This window comes from Ixodes scapularis, unplaced genomic scaffold, assembly GCF_016920785.2.
Source record: "Ixodes scapularis isolate PalLabHiFi unplaced genomic scaffold, ASM1692078v2 PGA_scaffold1__304_contigs__length_218370807, whole genome shotgun sequence".
In the NCBI taxonomy this organism is placed as follows: Eukaryota; Metazoa; Arthropoda; class Arachnida; order Ixodida; family Ixodidae; genus Ixodes; species Ixodes scapularis.
This window is the reverse complement of record NW_024609846.1, coordinates 216523422-216544808: the sequence shown is the minus strand read 5'-3', so window position 1 is coordinate 216544808 and position 21387 is coordinate 216523422. Positions and strand designations below refer to the sequence as shown.

Here is a 21387-nt window from a genome sequence, read left to right as displayed (position 1 = left end):
AGCCTACATACCAGGACGTTTCATATTCATAATACGAGCGGTAGTGACTCTACATAATGTGTAGATGCTACCCCTTAAAAATTTGGATTACGGATAAAAGCAATCTGTGCACCACCGAGTCCTCTTTGTGAAACAAGCACGCGTTTGTGGCCAGGAACCCCGAAATGTGACCGAATCCATCCAAACACACGAGCATCCTATACGTATGTTACTTTGTGACTTACATGCACGATTTTTTTTTCACATGACAGGCGCCTTGTTTGATTAGGACGCGCTGTATTAGCAAAATACTAAATCGATTTTCTTCTTTTGCCGTTGAACAAACAGTTTGAGTAAAATATGGTGCAAATAATCGAATAATTGTGAACGGCGGCGTACGCTCCGAGTGCGGCGTTAGGATCTGCACAATGTGGCCAAGCTGCCGAAAGGGGAACGTTAACTCTTCCTGGCACATTCGCTTCATGAAAAGCTGTCCAACCTCTAGTTTTTTTTTACACTGATTTTCGGCGTCCTCACGCATAGTAGCCGGCAAGAAAAGGGTAATGTTTATTTTCCTATTACATTGCGGGCTCATTAGTAGGGTTCCTCGTTTTTGATGTTACTTTTTATTTGTATTTTTAATTCAGGAATGTATTGTTTTCCGGTGTTATATTTTCTACAGATTCAGTACTTTATGTAAATCGGTTCAGTTATAACCAACTGAAACAGAAAAATTTCAAATTTGAAAATCCCCCTCGAAAAAAAAAAAACACAAAAAAACAAACATTAAAAGGTATATGAAAAAAAAACAAAAAAACACCGAAAACACAAAATTTTAACCATTTTGTTCTTAGCCAGAGACTGAGTCAGGAAAAGAGGAAAGTTTCAAAGTAGAAGAAAAATGAACAGTCGAGGACACGTCACTAGAAGAACAAAATGGTTAACATCCACTAGCTCGCCTGCGCACTTACTACTTTAACAAAATTTTTGTTATATGTCCGTGTTTTGTGTTGCTGCGGATGTCTTCAGAAAATAAGTTCTTGTGATTGACGTGCAAAACTTACGAATCACAAGCGAGAGACATCCGGTATGCTTCAGCGAGGGACTGTGGAGTCATGAGTGATGAGTCAATACTGAAGTGCAGCTCAAATTATAGTTACATGAGCAGAACGATAGTTCAGCCCCATGTTGCAGAACAAAAAAAAAAGTATCTTCATCTAAATTGCGAGGTGAAGACATTCTTTCCGTATCAGGTTCGGTGAAATGTCGGGCACTGGAGAAAGTCAGTCATCTTTGTATTACACTTCAGGGGGATGTTATATTAAGATAGCGTGAGTTTAGCCGGAACTGATTTTGCCACTCTGCCGTCTGCACGAATTGTTTTTAAAAATCATGTTTTTTTAGGTATTAATCTACGAACTTCCGCGCTTTTCCGCCCTATTCAAAAATTGTGCCCAAAGAAATGACCGCAAGCCCTGCCCTCAGCGACGCTTGGAACAGTGACTTCGGTCTTTCAATAGTGTAGTCACTATCTCGGCAGCGTTTTCTTGGGGGGTGCAACGACGACACAAGTTACTACGTGACCTAAACGGCTACGCCTCTCTTTCAAGCGTCATTGTTGGAAGGACTTGATGTGCTCTTTTTGCGCGCAATTCGTAGATTGGGCGAGAAATCGTTAAAACTTTTATCGATATAATTATAACGTTTTTTTTAATTATTTAAATTGGTCTGGTGTCTCATTGTAATTGCCATCAATAGAGCATTTCCAGCGGGACCCCTGAAGAAAGTAACTTAAAAAAGTTAATCGACACATTTTAGTACATTGGTCACATAGCCCGACAATTATCCCCTCATGTAATGTCCGCCGAGCCTGATAAACACATAAAGAAGACGGCGCTTATCTAAAGGCCGATTCACACACTTACGTTTCACTACGACCAAGTGTGACACGAACGGTTTTTATGCATGTTTAGACGGTTTACGACAGCAAAGGCTTAAAAACGGTTTTTAGCCCCTCCATCTCTAAGAAGTCGCAAGTATTTGAACAGTCCTTAACTCTCTCTCTTTTTTTTAATTATGCGTTTCAATTAAAATCAAAACATCGTGTATACAAGTATCTAGTAATTTCAACCCTTAGCTGGCGAGAATGCAATGACGTTCATTAGGATATAACAAAAAATTTCAACAAAGCAAAACAAAGTAATGTCGTTACGTAGTTGAAGAACTTGAAAGCGTTGTGGCAAAACGAACACGACTAACCCTTTGTCTGTTTTCGTTTTCCTTTTCCCCGATCTTTTGGCGCTTTCTTTCTCGTTCGTTTTCTCTGGATCACCGATGTCTGCACTTATGATTTGCAGAGTTTTACCCGTATTTCTTTAACCAGTAACTAAAAGTTAAAAAAGTGAAAGCCGTTTACAACTCCCTGTAACGCCGAATTGGAGCGCAGCTCTTGAGGAGGAGGAGGGAAGGGTACTGAGGGGAGGGTAGACCCCCCTCCTCCTTCCCCTCCTCCTCCCCTCATTCTTTAATATGCTCCGGGGGGTCACCTGACCTTGGGGGGAGGGGGGTCACGTGATCTCGGGGGGGTTGTCGCGTGACTTTGGGCGGGAGGGGGGTCACGTGACCTTTGGGAGGTCGCGTGACCTTGGGGGGTCACGTGACCTGGGGGGTCACGTGACCTTGGGGGGGTCACGTGGGGTCACCTTGGGGGTCACGTGACCTTGAGGTGACCTTGGAAGATCACGTGACCTTGGGGTGACCTTGGTTATGCCGACGGCGACGGCGACGCCACTCAAGCCGGAAACGAACGCCTAAGAGCTGCGCTCTAAAAAAAAGAATGTTAAGACCTTAACCCGTTGGCTCCGTTCAGATCTGAAGTGTGATATTACCGTTTCGAGTGTACATGTGCTTTCATGTCTTCACTCGAATACTCCTCATAGCAAAGCGAAGTGGTAGGGAATCTAGCACAATTGATGCCACACGCAGGCATACACTCTTCTTAGAAGGAGTAAGTTCCCCGTGAAGACGGCAGGTTCGAATCCACGAAATATTATAATAACTACATCTTCACTGAGAACTAATCAAATTCTACAGTCAGGCGTTCCTGTTAAAATAGCGTGAGTTTAGTCGGAAAGGGTGCGATGATACCGCTACAAGCAATAGGTGAAACATTTTACCAGTGCAGCGAGTCTACTAGTCTGCGGTTTTAAACACACAAAGAGGCCGGGATCCCTGGAGTCTGCAGCGATATTTATGAGAGTTCTATTCTTGTGTAACAAATGACCGAGTGTAACAACGCGATGTCGGGAAAGAGAAGCACAAGAGCTTGATATCTGCGTTGGATCCGAGCATTAGGAGACGAAGGTATACGTTCAATAGACCACTTTAAAAATCGTGGTAGGCCACACGCCTGGTGTGCAACGATTAATGGGAACTTCCTGCTTCACGAGCACTTACCGCCCATGCAACTGTAGCGTTTGCAGGAGAAGGAAGGCTGCCGGTTACTCGGCTGTCTATACCCGCTCGCCTAGACGTTGCCTCCGTATAGACATGTCTTCTTCATTCTCGTCCCCAGCGAGGTGGTTAAGACTTGGGGTATGAGGAAAGAACAAAGAGTGAGAAATTTCTACTATAAAATAAAGGAGATGCAAAGCGAGAGCGAGGAAGATTTACGCGGAAAGAAAGTTTTATCGAATAGGCTATTGTTTAGATGTGTATCAGGTTGTAGCAATACTACAGTGAGCTAGAAGTGGTAGTGTGCCGTGCGGCGGCGGAGAGCGGGTCCTTTTTGCGATGACCGTTCCGCGCGGTACATAGGGGCGCTGCTGGTAGCACGAGCGCTGCGGGAGCCGCTCAGATAGCTCTGCAAGCGGAATGTGCGGCTGGTTTTTGTATCGTTGGGACAGCGCGGTTGTTTATATTTGTTTATTAACTGCTGCTCTGCGTACTTATGACGAATTCTAGCGCTTCCGGAATGCACAGCCGCAGTTCTGTTGCGATAACGTGCCTGCCCAAGGACACGCCTGGTTGTAGTGCATTGTTACCTTTTTTACCAGGTCTTTTCCGATTTAGAAATCTTAAAGTGTAGTATACCCCCTATGGTAATGTCCGAAAGGGCCCTTAGGGTAAGTAAATAAAAGAATACAAATAAATACTATGCTACTATGTTCAAAACACCTTTGGCAGAATTTTAGTGCATTGACCTATAGTAATACCTTGACTCGTCAGTACCTAATCCATTTTTATTGCTTGGCGCACTTAACAGTTAGGAAGCAACCTCCGAATGAATCTCGGTGCTACTTTTGCTCTTCAGACTGGTCTCGCACAAAGACCCGGACAAAACAAAGAGAACAATATTATGGAATGCTTTATTTGTCATACAATTTTTTTCAGGCCAACCCTTCCTCCTTTTTGTTAGTCAAAAGAACGCCCTATTAAAAGTCGGGCACTTGTCATTCAAATGCTCTATACCTGTACCAGGGCACAAAGTAAGCTGGCTGACATTGTTTATCAGTGCCTCCGCCTCTTCTCGTGTTGCGAGTATCTCCTGGCGCAACTTTTTGCCTCTGATGAGAACATCGGCTGTAGCAGCAGTTCCCCCAGCTTGCGTCGTAATCTGTACCTGCTTTTTCACAGTTATCTTGCTTTGTTCCACTGCATTGGCTTCGCACTCTGCGTAGAAAAATGAGTCCTCAGCACAAGGCAGAAAAAGTTCCGACCACACGTTTGGCCTGGTCAGCTCTGAAAATGACAGTCTTTCACGAGCTTGATCAGGAAGTTCGACATCGTTCAGGAGGCCAACATCATTAGAAGCCGCTTCTGGCAGCATGTTGTCCTCTCGACTTCGCTCCGAATTAGGGAACACCTGATCGCTGAGGTTGCGTTCCTTCCTTATTTTCGGCAGTGACTTTGATAAGTACTTAGGAGCATGTGGGAAAATAGTAGGAATGGCATCCTTTGTCAAGAGCGGTCGGTCACGGGGGATTTCGAAGGCCTTACCGTTGATCGTCATCTTAAAAGGCCGCTGAATGAACGTTGGCTCAAAGTGGCGCTCGCAGACAACGCTGCACTCGTCGACGGCTCGATCACCTCTCTTTCATGTTCCGCGACCATTCTTCACGGCGATCAGCCTCAAGCGGAACCCGAAACAAGGAGCATGCCTCTTTACACGAGCGATAGCCGCTGCTGCAGCTCGGCACAAAACAGAAGCCGTCTCGCTTGTCACACCGTCTCCCCGTCATCTTGTTTCATTTCAGTCCACACGCACAGAGACAGCACCACCATTGCTGAATCCAAATACAGCACGGTCAGGGTAACAGCACAGGCAACGAGGCACCGATCACACATAAACACAGCAGACTACCAACGCAACACGTGTAAACATGTACGCACCGCCTCGCACGGTCGTGCTCCTGTAGATCACAGCGCCCTCTGCGCTGTCATCGCTGCGGGGACCACCTCGCCTCCGTTGAAACGCGCCGCGGACGGCACACTTCCTCTTCTAGGTCACTGCAGCAATACCACAGAGGCAACCATTTTTGGCTAAGAAAAGCCGACTTTTTACGTCCCCTCAAGCAATTACGGATGCTTCGAAAGCATTTTTGAATGTCGCAGCGTCGCTTATCCCATAAAAGGAGTTCCGCTCCACGGAAGTACGGCTCAGCCGTGTAAGTGATTTTGCATGAACACGTTTGCGAATCTTATGGTGAAGAAAGCGACCCTAGGGCTTTCCACAATGAAATCCTTGGACACTTCGAAGCACGGAGGGGATAGGGAGAAAGGGAAGGTGGGAGGCCTTCGGTTTAGGGCGGGTATTCATTTGGTTGAGTCTTCGAGTATCGCAAATGTCTAGATTGTAAAGCGTTGACGACACCTAGTGGTGAAACTCGTGACCCCACCAACCTCGCCGTTGCCTTGCCGGTATCATGTTTTCTTACGCCACGAATGCGCCGAATATCCCGAGACGGATCGCACTCTCCAATAACTCCTCTTTGAGTGCTTGCCGGGGTGAACAGTTTGAAACAAGAAATATTAGCATGCGTTCAAAATAAACCGTGAAATCGTCGTTTACAAATAACGTTGCTCAAATTGACTGTTTTCTGGAAGGTTTTAAATTCGGACAGGAGGTTTAGGAAAGCAAGGCAAAAGCTAAATTTGCTTTACCTGACGAGGCCTGGTATATTCCAAGTTGTCTCTCTGTATAACTTGAAAGCGTCAACGTTTTCAGATGAGGTTTTAAGGCACAAGTGACCTCTTAGCCGAGATTGGCTAAGAGGCTAGAACTAAGTGGATTTAACATGTCCTCCATATCAGTGGGAGGTTTGACTGAACATGTCAGGCATCAGTGTCTTAGTACGTACAAGAAAACATTAAGGCGCTTTGGAGTGAAGAGCTAATAAGTTGAAAGCAAGATTAAAAATACTTACTTGAAGGCAGCAATAATCACTGAAAAATTCTAAGAGACCCTGCATGGACAAAAAGAGTTAGACGGTGTATTTTCAATGACATGCCTATGATGCCACGGCCATGCAATAATGGTACATCAACTTGTAAGGGCTGCATATGACAGGCCAGTATTTGCTTGTTTCGGAAGGTAGTGCTCTAGAAGCACAAAAGGAGTAATGAGAAAGTCACGGCGAGCCAAGCATTCAGTGTGGTCGAGAAAAAAGACAAGCAGGCGAAGTTGGAAACAGTTTCGCGTGAGTAGTTTATTTCAAACAATCGTCACGCAACAGCTGAATGTTTAAAATGTTGTGAAAGCTCTTCGGAAAAATTAGGTTTTGGGCGCTTTGGGTCGGACGCTAACTCGCTAGTCTTTCTTCTAACGTACGCAGCATTTCTCATACATTATGTGCATAAAAATTTCCACAAACGAACACACGCTTTGTGAAGCCTTGATTGATAAAATCGTAAACAGCATACGTGTTTTTCATTTTCTAAATTAATTAAACAATAACCATTAATGGAATGTTAATTTAAAGCACGTAATACAAGCACGTGAACAATAAACATTAATGCCATGCACATTTCAAGCACTCTCGTGTGCAACTCACATTTTGATTTGCGAGAGATAAATGACATATGCATGTTTTCCTTATCCTGCACGAAAATTAGCTCAGGGATAAAAACGAACTGCAAGCTTCTTTTAAACCTCACACTCGCCATCAAATTAGTGTTTAAGATCGTTTACATGAATTCCGCTGCTTCCCACTCATCATAATGCAAGGAAGCTTAACTCTCGAACCGACATAGCATAATATTATTAAAGCTTTGGAGTAAAGGGGCGGACGTGTTACGGTCACAAAATCTACCTAACAACAGTCGTCAGAAACTTGAAGAGAAGATTGCGCAGACGACAAGTCTGCCTCCTCTTCTTTTATTTAAAGAGAACAGCAAAAAGGGATTGCGGCACAGTTCGATAAAAGGCATAGATGATATTTCTCACGCTACCTTGTCTGCATATAAGTGTTCGTCGTTAGCTTTGGGTTTGTTCGCGGATAGACCTGAAGGCCATTCAGTTTCAATAGAAAACACTGGGTCATTCAAGAACAAGTGACTTCAAACAGCAACACGTTAGAAACACTGTCACAGTCGTCGAATCATTGGAATTGCTCAAAAACATGCATAATCTTCAATGTCGCTAACGCAACAATACAAACCACGGCTTCTTCCGATTCGCTAATTGAGGAACATTGAGAAACAACGTGTTCACTTTCTGACGGGGCTGTACACACAATCATGAACACACATAAACACAGATGGAATTACTCTGAGCTTTTCATGTCGGGTGAGTCGAAAAGAGATGTAAATCAATTGTTCTAGGAAGTGATAATTCTCCAAAAATAAAAGAAGAACATACTAGGCATAATAAAGTTTTGTTGTGAAACAAGAGCATCATATGTGTTAGTAAAGAATATGGTGATTATGATTGAATATGATTCACACGGTTTCCACGAAAGAGATTGTTATACGAAACATAGTTGAAGCAATCCCCTACGGATGTGTCAAGCCTGCTATTAAGGACAAATAATTTGTACAGTTGGTCATTAAAATTGCAAACTCTATGAGGGCAATAATGGAAATACCAGACACACCAGCGTGCATTTTTTTTTTTTTTTTTTTTGTTTCCCTTCAAACAGTAATCACTGCATGTCAAGACTTTAGCGCGAAAATCTCAGCCAAGATATCCGATCTTTTCTGAGACCAGCGATATTTTCTGAGTTGGTTCAATTTCCGTCGGGGCAAGTTTAGTATTTCGTTCCTTAATTTCAATTTAACACTGTTTTGTACGGATTGTCCTCTGGTGTGCGTGTTGCACATTTCGTAACGGTTTCCGTGGCATTCTGTCACGCCTTCCTCAAGGAATCAAAACCTTAAAAACACTATGTTTAAAAAAAAAGAAAAATATCTTAGTCATTTTTACGCACTTGCAGCATAGGTCCGTGCGGCAATGAGCTGGGGCGTCCAAAAATTTGTAAAATCTACAGGTTCGAACAGATGAATTTTTTCTGCGCTCGCGCTAGGAATACAGTAAGGTAAATATTTGAAACAAAACGTGTTAGGAAACAAAAACAAACGCAATGAAATAATGGACTTCGCTAAAGAATAACTAATAGAGGGACGTTGCTCGAAACTGCTAGACTCCGGAGAACCGTATTTTTTAAGTGAGGCATTTGCTACTCACAAGGCATTCATGAGAAAACGGAGTGCGCACTGTGCGTATGTCTAGGTGTGTTTTGTTAAACTTTAAATAACACCATTTATCATTCAATCAACGGAGAAATACTCAGTTTCTGCGTAACTGACTTGATGTGTTAAGAAAAATAAACACTCAATTCGGTAAGACGGAATTGCCTCCTCGTATACATTAAAAAGGAAATACAAAAGCCGACACTAAATTATGGAGAAAGCGGAATGAAAAATCCTCAAGAAAGTACAAATAGGAGAAATAAAAGCAACTCAATTTCCAGAAGGCTTACGTGAAAATCAAGGGAATCGGCCTCATAATTAATCTGAGAGTATCTTTTTTTTTTTCTTCTACGAAGTTTGGAAGTGTTGCCGTAGTTCTTAACGCAATCTCGACATTCCTTTGTTAGAAAGCATATTTCTGTCGTTAATTTGCTTCTGCTGCATGTTTTTGTATAATAGCTGTCTGAACAATAAATAAATATAAAATCTCGTTCTTTAAAGGCTTCAATTGAACGCAGATCATTTATTCTAGACGCAAACACGCTTTCTACAAAACTTTCACGAAAGCATTTACTTGCCGCTAGGGCACGTAAAATGCCTCGATCGCACAAAACTACACGTGGAACCACAACATTGTTGATTTCTACAGACAGACACGGCATAGTAAGTTAACCGCATTTTCGGCGCGAATCTAGGCCATTCTTGAGTCGATGCAGCACAAATCGGAAGTAAGAAATGCACGTCTGGGCGAAACTCCTGAACACAGGCGAAAACATTGAAGGGGCCACACTAAAGAAGCAGTGTTCACTTTCCTGCTCACTGCGATGTGTTTTGTTGTTCTTTGCCAAAAATATTTGATTTGTTTACCTATTACACGGGTAATAAGTAAAAATATTACAAATAAATACGTAAAATCTTGTTAGACGGTTTCTTATTCCCAAATGTTTGACAGACAAGGAGTTCTATTGCACGGCCATGTATTGGACGAGAAAAGGGAACACGGGGATTTGGGCAAATAGAATATCACCGGAACATTGAAGTTCGATGTTGTGTGGTCCTCCGTTTTGTCGTCTCTGACCTACTCTTTTCATTTCACTACTTTGTATATTAGTCGTCGCTTTTTCAGTGGCTTCGTTAGGTGAACTTCTGGAGTTTCCTCGTAGAAAACATGGGCTAAAGCTCTTGGTTGAGGCGATGGCACTGTTTTTTACTTCTTGCGGGCACTCATGTTCTCTTGTAGTAAAAAGAAATTAAACAATAACTTTGCAGAAAAGAAATGTTGGGGTGTCTGAAACTCAAGTTCAACTTCGTCTACAATAAAGCGAAGTTCATAAGGCGGGCAATTTCAACTCAGCGATGTTTATCGGTGATGATATCACGCCTGTCCCGTAGCATGCCTAAACGTATGTATGATTAAGTTCAAAACTAAAGTAGAGTAAAGCTATTACTTCAAGAAATCTGAATCGTCTACTTTCTCTTGAATCACTTGGAGATCCATTCACTGCAATCTGTGAAGTTCGGCAAATGACGTGGCTGCAAATATGTTTAGACTTAGAGAAATCATCTGAGTAGTGTCACAGTGCAGACTGTTTCTCTCGGTGTAAACATGTTATCAGCCACGTCATTCGCCGAGCTCACTTGGCAAATTCCAACGACTGGTTATCCCAAAGGCTTTGCGGGTAAGTAGATGCTCCAGATGTCTCAGCGGAACACATGGGAAGTTGCAGAGAGCAATGCAAGTCATACGATAATTTATAAGAAAACTTTATGGAAAAGTTAACTAGCGCTAGGAGAACGATTCGTACACGTAGCAGAGCGCGTTGAAAACTACAGAATAAACAGAAAGAATAAAACACATCAAAGAACTGTGTGTGTCTGTGTTCGTCCTTCATGTGTTTCATTCTTTCTGTGTATTCTGGAGAACGATTGGCTTTTTATCGCTACGAAGCTTACCGCCAAAGAAAAAGAAGCCTGCAATTAAATCACAAGCAGCCGCTGTTCGCTTACTGCTTTCAAGAGCCTTACAGAAAGGGGCACTAAATATAAAACAGCGCCAAAAAAAGACTTAAAAAAATGAAAGACGTTTACAATTCTCTGTAATGCCGAATAAGAGCGCAGCTCTTGAGGAGAAGGGGAGGGTCACGGGGGACACTCGTGACTTCACTCGTGACCCTAGTGACGTCACCAGTGACCCCCGTCATGTCACACGTGACCCTCGTGACGTCAATCAGGGCCCTAGTGACGTCACTAGTGACCCTCGTGACATCACTCATGACGTCACTCGTGACCTTACTGGTGACCTTCGTGACGTCACACGTGACCCTCATGACTTCACTGGTGACCCTCGTGATGTCATTCGTGACCCTCGTGACGTGACGTCACATCTGACGCCCGTCGCCGACGCTGCTCAACCCGGGAACGGGCGCCTAAGAGCTGCGCTCTAAAAAAAATATTAATCGGACAGGTCTTCTACTTTCATACACTTGCTTTTTTCTTCTTTTTTTTTGCGCCGTGTTGCTGACGCCGCATTACTTTACCAACGATCCAAGAGATCGCTGGTAAAGTACCAATGCCCAGAGAGCGTGAAGCAGTATAGTCTATCGTGTGACAAACAAACATCCAGACACGTATTTCTAGAAGTTCAGAGGCGACCGACGAATGCGTCTCTTATTGACGGGAGTCCCGGCGTTCGTTCAGAACGTCTCGACGAGCACCTCCCGGCGCTGTTCGGACATGGGCAGCAGGTCGTCCGAGAAATCGTCCCCGATACCGCCCACGCTCTCGAGCAGGGAGCAATCAGGGTCCTCGTTGTGCCTCTCGCTGCTGTGCCACACGCCGTGCGCCATGTATACCACCACACCTGCGAAAAAAAAAAAAAAAACACAACACGCGCACCAATCAACATCAGCATGTAAACATAAATGTACCCATAAACAGAAAGTTCATAAACAGGAGTGTGAGCATGTACACGTGGCGGGCAAAACAATGGGAGGATCTCTGGAGCACAAGGAGCGCGTAACAGCTGCCAGAAAAGTTTGTACCGCGTTCCTCGCGTGGACACGTGCCTCCAAAACACCCCTAATTGTATGCATTCCGTTTCGGTGCATACGTAAGAAAGACACAGAACTCCAAAAGTCAAAGAGGAGTAGAGCAGTGGATGTAGTCTTTGCCAGCTTAAGAAAGGGGGGGATCGTCGTGCAACTCATTACCGCTCCGCAGCCGACCAGATGCGGAAATCGTCGATAAAAACGCCGAAAAACCAATCATAATGATTTTAACCCGAAACTGGGGCAGAAGGAGATTTCTTTTTTTAACAGATAAAGAGCAAATAGCAGAACAGACAGCGCCTCTACTGTAGAGACGCTGTCTGTCCTCACCATTTCACTGGGAAGGAGGACACCCAGAGTTCGATTCGCGGCCCCGCTTTATAGGCTACGTTTACATGAATGCGATCGTAGCGCATCGAATCAAGCAGGGACCAATGACACGCAGCCTGTCTTTTTACTTCTTCCTCTTCTACCCAACTGCTACCAATCAAAATCGTGAAATCTCGACTCGATGCGCTACGGTCGCATCCATGTAAATGCAGCCATTGACTCTTTGCAGCTGCTGTGCATGGGCGCCGCCGTAACCGATATTCAGTTTATTGTGCCCTCTTTTCCCGCTTACTTACAACACAATTCAATCCGATACAAAAAAAAACATCTTTATTTACTTTCTTGGAAAATAATACAATATACAGCCAACATAAGCCAATAATGGCTTGTGCGTGGGACGCGACAGGGGCCTCTGCTTTGTATTGCACAGATAAGTAGAAACAAGAGAGCATACCAATATAAGTATAAATTACTGCACTGCCACCTCCTTTTACAGCCTACATAAATTCCTCTAACTTGATGAGCACGTATGTAATACAAGTCAAATAATTTTGGATTAGTATATTTGCATATTTTGAAGGATACTAGGATATGTTACAAGGTAATTCTAATAAATGACAGGAAAGACAACCTTTATATTATGCGTTTTCGGGGATACTCCATTTTTTCTTCCTATTACATTTTATGGGTCTTTTTTCCCTGATACATTATTCATCTTTTTGCTGTTTTTTTTTGTTCTACGGAATTTTATTTTATGCGGCTCATCCGGTAATTTAATAAAAAGCTGTGCTACGTAATATTTACTTGTTGCCTCTCCATATTTTGTCCTTGTAAATGGTTAAAAAAATATTTATTTGGTCTTAGTGTGTTTTTTCATTTTCCCGCTCATATTTGTTGTCGAAAAAATGTTTTATAATAATATCATACTACATAGGATCTCTGAAACCTAGCATTTCTAGGTCTTTATGCATATAATCTGAGAGATTAGTTTCTTTGCTTCGGTAACCAATATTCAAAACTATCCTTTTTTGAATAGACTCTATCTTTAGCTGTAAATGTTTGGCTCAGTGCCCGTAAACTGTTATTTTATATTGAAGTATGGATTTCCACAGTGCATCGTATTTTGTATATCATTTAAGTAAGGGTCGCAGTACTAGTCCTTGGATATGGTACATACGTGCCATTATTACCCTTACTTTTTACAAACCTGGTCTATGTGAATATCCCATTTAACATGTGTGTCTATATGCGCACCCAGGTATTTGACATTATCAGCGTATTTTAACGGGATGCACAAGCAGTTGTTCCAGATCTGATCATGCATTTTTATTGGAAATTCATTTACGATTCTTTTTCTTTGGATTTATAAAGAATACTACTTGCGTTTTAGGAACATTTATAACTATTTGGTTTTTACGCTACCATTGAATAATGTCATGTATAAAATCTTGAATCGTCATTGCCGCTACTTCGTGATTTCAATGGGGTATACAATTACCGTGTCATTTACAAATTGAAGGAGCTTACATATCAACCTAACCTCTGCTACCTCGCTAACATATATATTAGAAAGTAGTGGACCCAGGACTGCAGCTGGTGTTTCTCCTTGTTTGACCATAATTTATTTGCTATATTTTCAGCCTAAACGTGCTACCTGAAATTGGTCAGTATGATAATGTCGAAATAAATCATGTGTCTTCTCTTGAATCCCAATACTATATAGTTCATTCATTAATATATCATGATTTATTGTTAAGAGTGTCATGTTAAAATCTATGTATCCAACTAGAACATAGTGTCCGGTGTCCATGTATTTATTTACATAGTAAAAAAAACACTTCAGGAGGGGCACTAGTTCCTATATGTTCCCTGGATCCATATTTCGTGAAAGTTAATAGGCTATATTTTGCGATATAGCACCGAATTACATTATTAATATGTTTTTCATTATATAATTTACCACCGAAACGATGCATACTAGTCTATAATTTAGGAATTTATTTTTTCTCACCTTTTTTTAAATATCAGCCGAACGACGGATGTTCCAAGCTTTTTTGGGATGATGCCGCAAGAAAATATACGATTGTACAACTGTAATACTGTAGGTTGAATTATAGTGATGAAGTATTTATTATCTCTATCCCTAATTTGATCCAGCCCTGTTGCTTTATTAGTCTTTAATTGTTCTACAATTTCAACTACATCGTTGACATCCATATTGGAAACAAATGTTTAATCACTATTTCTTATTTGATTTGACTGCTTTCATTTGTCATACCGCAGAGAGTTTCAATTGACTGCACATATTCGGTACTAAAGCTATTTATTAGTGCCTCTAAGTCGTGTTTGGGACCAAAGTTTGTTTGAATGATGCCTTCAATCGTTTTTTTTTTTTGTAACAGTTTATTTACTAAAAACCAGCATTGTGCTGTATCTTTTATCTCCGGGAATTTATTTAAATAACAATTCATCTTTGATCATCTTATTAGTGATGTGAATTTATTTTTTATTATTTTGTAATTTTCTTTGTCTTCCTATTATTAGAAAATTGTTTCAGTAGTTGCCAAGCTTTCTTTTTTTGCTTTGATCAGGTCATCAATTTCTTTAGTTAGTCATTGATTCTGTTCTTTACGTTTTTCTCGTACTTCCTCTTTGAGTTTACTTTACATAAATATCTTAGAATGTACTAACAATATTGTCGTCTACTTTTTCTGGGTTCTGTTCTTTGGCGGCAACGTTCCAGTCTATTTTTTTATGTTTATCGGCAATATTATTATTTATAAAAGAGCCTTCGATAGCTTTATTACTGTTTTGAATAAGATCTGCAATAGTTACTGCCACAAAATAATAGTCAGCCACTTTTTCATAAACGACTGGTCCTTCAGGCGTCCCTTCTTTAGACCATACATGTATATGATCTAGACACGACTGTGTTAGTTTCTCGCCTAATATTTTTCTCTTGTGAATTCATATATTGTCGCGAATGAACAGGCGAGGAAACAAAATAACTGGCGAAACTGAAACGTTTAATAAGGGCGAACTTGTGCCAACCAAAAATAAAAAGGGAACAAAAGATAACAGCAGAGCGTCGCGGGCGTCGAAGTCGGCGTAGCAGCAGAGTCGAACGCTGGGGCGAAACTGACTCGGCAAGGTCGCGGGCGGCCTCTTATCAAGAGTGAGTCACTATCTCGAAGATTCGGCGGAGAGCGTTCGAGCGTAGCGCGCTCGGGGCAAGAATGAACACGCACTTTCTAGAACAAGAAAGCAGGAATAAAGGATGGAAGTTACGTCCGGAACAAGAATAAGAGGGAACGTTCTAGAGCTCCGTGGCCGAGCGTTGATTTCCCGGCACAGCGCGCGGCAATATCATCGACTCCAGTCCCGCTTGTGCCATATCATCTAGGTAATTATTTATAATTAAGCTAGGTTTGTGATGTCCAGATGAATACCCCCCACATCTATCAAGTCTGTGTCTTTGTTGATGTTTAGCAATTTGTTGATACCATCTAAAAATATGTTTACATTCCCCTGAGGTGCTCGATATAATTCTAGTATAGATGTTTTTTTTCCGTGGTCTTCAATTTCAATGTGAAATGCCTCTGTTGAGCAGAAGTTTACTTTCTCGTGTTTGGTTATTTTCCACTTTTGATGTTCTCATGATCAAGACACCACCTCCTCTATTCCCATCTCTATTATGCGAAAACCTCTCAAAATTATATAGAGAGAACGAGGTCTCTTCTTCCGATGTAATATTTGTGTCCGAGAATACAATTATATCTATATTGTCCAGATAAGGACTTATCAGGCTGTTAATTTTATTCAAACATTTCTCTAAGACTGCGTACATTAGTGTGCAAAAAAACAAAGCAACTTGTTAGCAGAGGTGTTCTTATAATATCCCGCCACTAAAAAAAAAAAAGATAAATTTGTTTTTGTTTGATTTCTAATCCGGTGAATGTACTCACCATTTACCTTTTGGAAGGTCACTTTCGTTCTCAATTCCAACACTTCTCGTTTTCTTCTCTTCTCATTTTTGCACATGCGAGCATCCTTCTCGTTTTTGCTTCTCGTTTTTGCACATGCGAGCATCCTTCTTTATGCCTAATGAACTTGTACCGGAGGTGTCCTGCTTTCGTTCTGACATCAAAAAACAACTTCCGGTTTGAATCCGGCTATTTCTCTTCTAGATTGACATTATCTACTTCTGCGCCAGTCCTCAGTTTCTGCTTATTTTTAAGCTACGCATCTCGATCGTTTCTCTCGGTAAAGCGTACTATCACCATAGATGTTTTCTTTGTTTTTAGTGGGGATGCGGTGAACTGCTTCTACGTTATCTGTTGTTAGTGTGGGCACTTGTATGCGGTCGGCGAGTATGTTCAGCTTTTCTAGTAGGTTTTCATTCCGAGATTTGGCAAAGACTATGTGCCTCGAGGTAATTTCTACGTCCGTATTGTTCCAGCTTGTTTATCTCTTATTTTATTTGATTCGTTTCGTCAATCCTTCTCTAATTTTCAAGTTCCCTCACTCTCTTTTTTTGATCTTTGATCCCGCTGTCAAAGTCGTTTACTTTCTCAAGCAGCTCATCATAACTGTCAGACATTGACTTCACAGACTTTTCTATGTCCATCACAGTTTGTTTCATTGTGACTAGCTCTTCGACTTGCTGTTTTAGTGGTGCGAGCAAGCTCAATATACTCATTATCTGGGTCAGCTGTCCCTGCACACCCAGTTTTTCGTCATGGCGCTGTCCGTCTTCAGCCGAATGACGAAAACGTCATTGGGCTGACGAAAACGTCATTGGGGTGATTTCAGAGAAGATCGACCAAAGGGTGGCTGGTCGACATTTTTAAATCAACTGATGTTTTTGCATGCTACTGTCTAGTGCCTGGTATAAACGAATCCGCACTTAGTTTTGTCCAGAAAAAAAATTCGGGGACAGGGAAAATCGTAAAGCATGAAGAGGTGGACAGTTGCTTTAACGCGCACCGATGGAGGGGCCACGTTTGAAAGTGAATAACTAAAAGGATAATGCTAGAAGAATTTTAATACTTTTCAAAAACAAACTATGGGTACAGCTTGCTTGTTTTATAAAGTAATAATATTTATTTTATTTATGTAAATTTTATTTAATTTTCTAAAAATTGCCAAACATGCCTGCTGAAACGACAATTAGCAAAATTTCGAGGCCTGCATCTCATGAAACAATTTAATCATTATCATATAATTTGCAGGTAGCAATTTACTTATATATGTCTATTGTTTTAAAAATAGATAAGGTATTTGAGTGATACGATAGTCGGGATATATTTGGGCAAACAAGGGAAAAAAATCAAACAACAAAACATTTCGATGAAAAAACAAAAAAAAAACACCACCTCCGATTTTTTTTTAAATTTGGATACCCTGTCATACTTTATTTCGGCATTCATTTCTATTAAAACGTATTGCATCATTTTATTGAGAAAGAAGACACAGCTGCCTAAAGAGGGTCCTTTTTCAAAGCCTAGGTACGTACCAGTGCCCTATACGAGAAGTGACTCTGAGTTCGAGTTTCAGGAAACTAACACACATCTTTCATATTTTATTATTCATATGAGGTCACTGACAACTAGAGCAATCGGGCACGCACTAAAGTTGAGGAGAAACTACTGTGTACAAATAGCTACCATATTACGATCTAGTGATCCGAGAAAAGATCCTGCAGGCCAATGGTCACAGGGAACTTTTTTGCTTTAGTTTCCTACAGCACTATATCCTCCTCTCTCTTACCCTCTATATTCATCTCTCTCTTATATATATCCCTGACATATATCTAGAATAAAACATATTCAAGCATTCCCTTCCTGCGTGATAGTATTCTCTGGCTAGCAAGAATCATTTCCTCACGAAGATCGCGATTATGGCGGAATAGTTGACGGAAGTAGCAGGCGACACTCGTCGCTAGTTCTGGCAAAACGACCGATACAATCTTTTTTCGCATTTCCCCGCTCGCTGTCAAGGATGAGGGGGTTCGCTTCAACCAGCAAAATATGGCCGCCGATGCCTGTTTACTGAGCAGCCGTCCCTGTCGCCATCCCACTCGCTGGCTTCGCGGGCGATGATATCAGGCACAAAGAGGCACACCGACAGACAGCAGAACCCCCAAATATTCGATCCCCGCCTAAATACAATAGAGCATAAACACTGTCGCCATGTTAACCCAGAAAAGGTTAACATGGCGACAGTGTTTACGTTTTAGATAAGGAAAAGCATGGCGTGTGGTATGAGCCGTATCCTTACACGAGCTGCAAGGTGAGCCCGGAGAACCTGCCTGCTGCCCTAGAGTACTTCACGAAAGACGAGATAGAATGTTCACGCCAAGATCCCAACCAGAAGGACGTGATCTCTGTCATGCTCGACGTGGAGACAACGTTCGTGCCAAAGCGATTCCTGACACGCTCAATCCGAGAGGCCTTTCGTGTATACAGAGACAAGCATCCTGATTCTGGCGTTGGGCTAGCGAAACTTTATTCCTTGTGCACTAGATGGGTCAAATGTATTCCCCAGGAAGTGTGCGTTTGTGTGCGCGGCGCCAATTATTACCTTTGTATTGCCGCTGTAGAGAACGCTATAGGCTCAGCATTCAACACTGGTCCAATGAACTCAACATTTCTGTGCGACCCACTAACAAGCCTGTGTCTTTAAGGAGACTATGATCACTGCCCACAACGCCAGTCTCTTACACTCGAAGAACTTCATATCCATAACCATATCATGCAAACGCCAGATAAAGCGATCTACGATGAAAAGCAGCTGCGTGTAACGCGAAAGCATTATCTTTCAATTTGACTTAAATTTGCTGAAAACTGGACCATCGTGCTTCCTGACAAAGTTAAAGCCTACCACTGAAGAAAAAAAAAGTGAAAGCCGTTTACAACTCCCTGTAATGCCGAATTGGAGTGCAGCTCTTGAGGAGGAGGGAAGGGTACTGAGGGAGGGTAGACCCCTACTCCTCCTCCTCCTTCTCCTCCTCCCCTAATTCTTTGTTATGCTCCGGGGGGTCACCTGACCTCGGGGGGAGGGGGTCACGTGACCTCGGGGGGGGGGCAGGGGGGTGACGTGACCTCGGGGAAAGGGGCCACGTGACCTGAGGGGCCACGTGATATCGGGGGGTCACGAGACCTTGGGGGTCACGTGACCTTGGGAGGATCACGTGACCTTGGGGGTCACGTGACCTGGGAGGTCACGTGACCTTGGTGTGACCTTGAGAGGGGTCACGTGACCTTGGGGTGACCTTGGTTACGCCGACGGCGACGCCGACGCCGACGCCGCTCAAGCCGGAAACGGGCCCCTAAGAGCTGCGCTCTAAAAAGTTACGATATTTACATGTGTAGTGATGACAAGAAAATCTACAAACAGCGTTGCTATCATCAGTTAGGACCTGCGTGACGACGTCGCTCTCACGCGCTAGGCTCTGGAAAAAGTGAAAGAGTGGGTTGAAAACAACGTTGCGGTATACTCGCACGTGACGTACGTAAGTGACGGCGTCGCCAGTCATTTCAAGAATCGCTACCAGCTTCACCAATTTGCAAAGGACGATTGCCCACAAGCCCAGTGGTTATTTTCTGCATCTGGACATGGGAAAAATGCATGTGACGGAGTTGGCGGACTCGTGAAGCACCAGGCCACGCTGAACAACCTGAGAGAACGTTCAATAGACGCAGTTCAGACGGCCGAGACAATGGTAAGCGTTCTTTTTCAGAAACTGGGTGCCTCTTGCGTATCTGGACGAAAATGAGCATGTTCGGTATTGTCAACAAAAAAACAAAAACAAAAGAAGAGTGGCTGACGGTGCGCACATTTCCTGGCATTCAATCTTGGCACGCGTGACCGCTGTGCACGTCATCAACAGAAGGAACCTGTGACATATATGTAGAATGGACAGTCGGATCTGGTTAGAGGAAACTTTATTAAATGGGTACATCGAGGAAAGCCTTAGTGTAAAGTGCCGAATTTGATGCCCCAAGGGCTGCTCATTTCGAATTCCGGGTTTTCTTATTTGACACAGTTTTCTACGCGGGGTATTTAATCTACTGCTTTACTTGGTGATAGCTTATTTATTCTTTATCTGATCACCGTATGAGAATCACGAAACGTTATCATCGCGCGGGATAAAATATCCCGGCTTGCCGGGACCCATTCGTACACCGAGAGTATCGAAGCTCTTACAGTCCGGCGCGGTGGCACACGTCACCCGAAATGGTTTGCCCCCGGAAATACATAAATAACCTAAACAATTTTAGTATTCTATCTTTATTTTTGTGTTGGAAGTAAATTTTTTTAATATAAATTATACCGGAAAGAAATACTTCATACTGCATTATATTTTCTTGAATCACCTCTTTTTACGCTGTATATAAAATGCTGTATATAGTTTCTCACTTTTAGTGTGTGACCGATTGCTCTAGTTGTCAGTGACCTGATATGAATAGAAATATATAAAATATGTGTGTTAGTTTCCTGAAACTAAAACTCAGAGTCACTTCTCGTATAGGGCACTGCTACGTGTACGCTTTGAAAAAGGACCCTACTTTGGGAGCTGTGTCCTCTTTCTCAATAAAATGATGCAACATATTTTAATAGAAATGAATGCCGAAATAAAGTATGATAGGGTACCCAAATTTTAAAAAAGTACAAGGTGGTGTTTTTTTTTATTTGCATCGGAATTTTAGGTGTTTTTCATTTTTTTACCATGTTTGCCTAAATATATCCTAACTACCATGTCACTCAAATACCTTATTTTTTTTAATAATAGAAATATATAAGTAAAATACTACCTGCAAATCATATGATAATGATTCAATTATTTCATGAGATGCAGGCCTCCCAATTTTTCCATTTGTCGTTCGAGCAGGCATGATTGGCAATTTTTAGAAAATTAATTCAAATTTACATAAATATTATTACTTTATATTACACGCAAGCTGTAGCCATAGTTTGCTTTTAAAAAGTATTAGAATTCTTCTAACATTATCCTTTTAGTTATTCACTTTCAAAAGTGCCCCCTCCATCAGTGCGCGTTCATGCAACTGTCCACCTCTTCATGCTTTACGATTTTTCCTGTCCCCAAACTTTATTTCTGGACAAAACTAAGTATGGATTCGTTTATACCAGGCACTAGACAGTAGCATGCAAAAACATCAGTTGATTTAAAAATGTCGACCAGCCACCCTTTGGTCGATCTTATCTGTAATCACCCATTGGCCACGTGATCATTTACATAGCAGGCCAAGTTATTGCCATTTTAAAATCTGCTTGTCCTTCTCCCCCGCATTGGCCTTTGTGGAGGCTCTTTAATGCCAGT

General features: G+C 42.1%; 1 protein-coding gene across 1 annotated transcript in view; it reads right to left on the bottom strand.

Annotated features, from left to right (window-relative positions):
• Window positions 1-11360: 11360 nt before the first annotated feature.
• The window catches only part of LOC8029374 (cationic amino acid transporter 3-like), a 262424-nt gene continuing 252397 nt past the window's right edge, over window positions 11361-21387 (bottom strand). Inside the window, exon 5 of the mRNA XM_042290471.1 lies at window positions 11361-11527. Within this exon, the coding sequence (XP_042146405.1) occupies window positions 11361-11527 (167 nt within the window). The remainder of the gene's footprint in view (window positions 11528-21387) is intronic.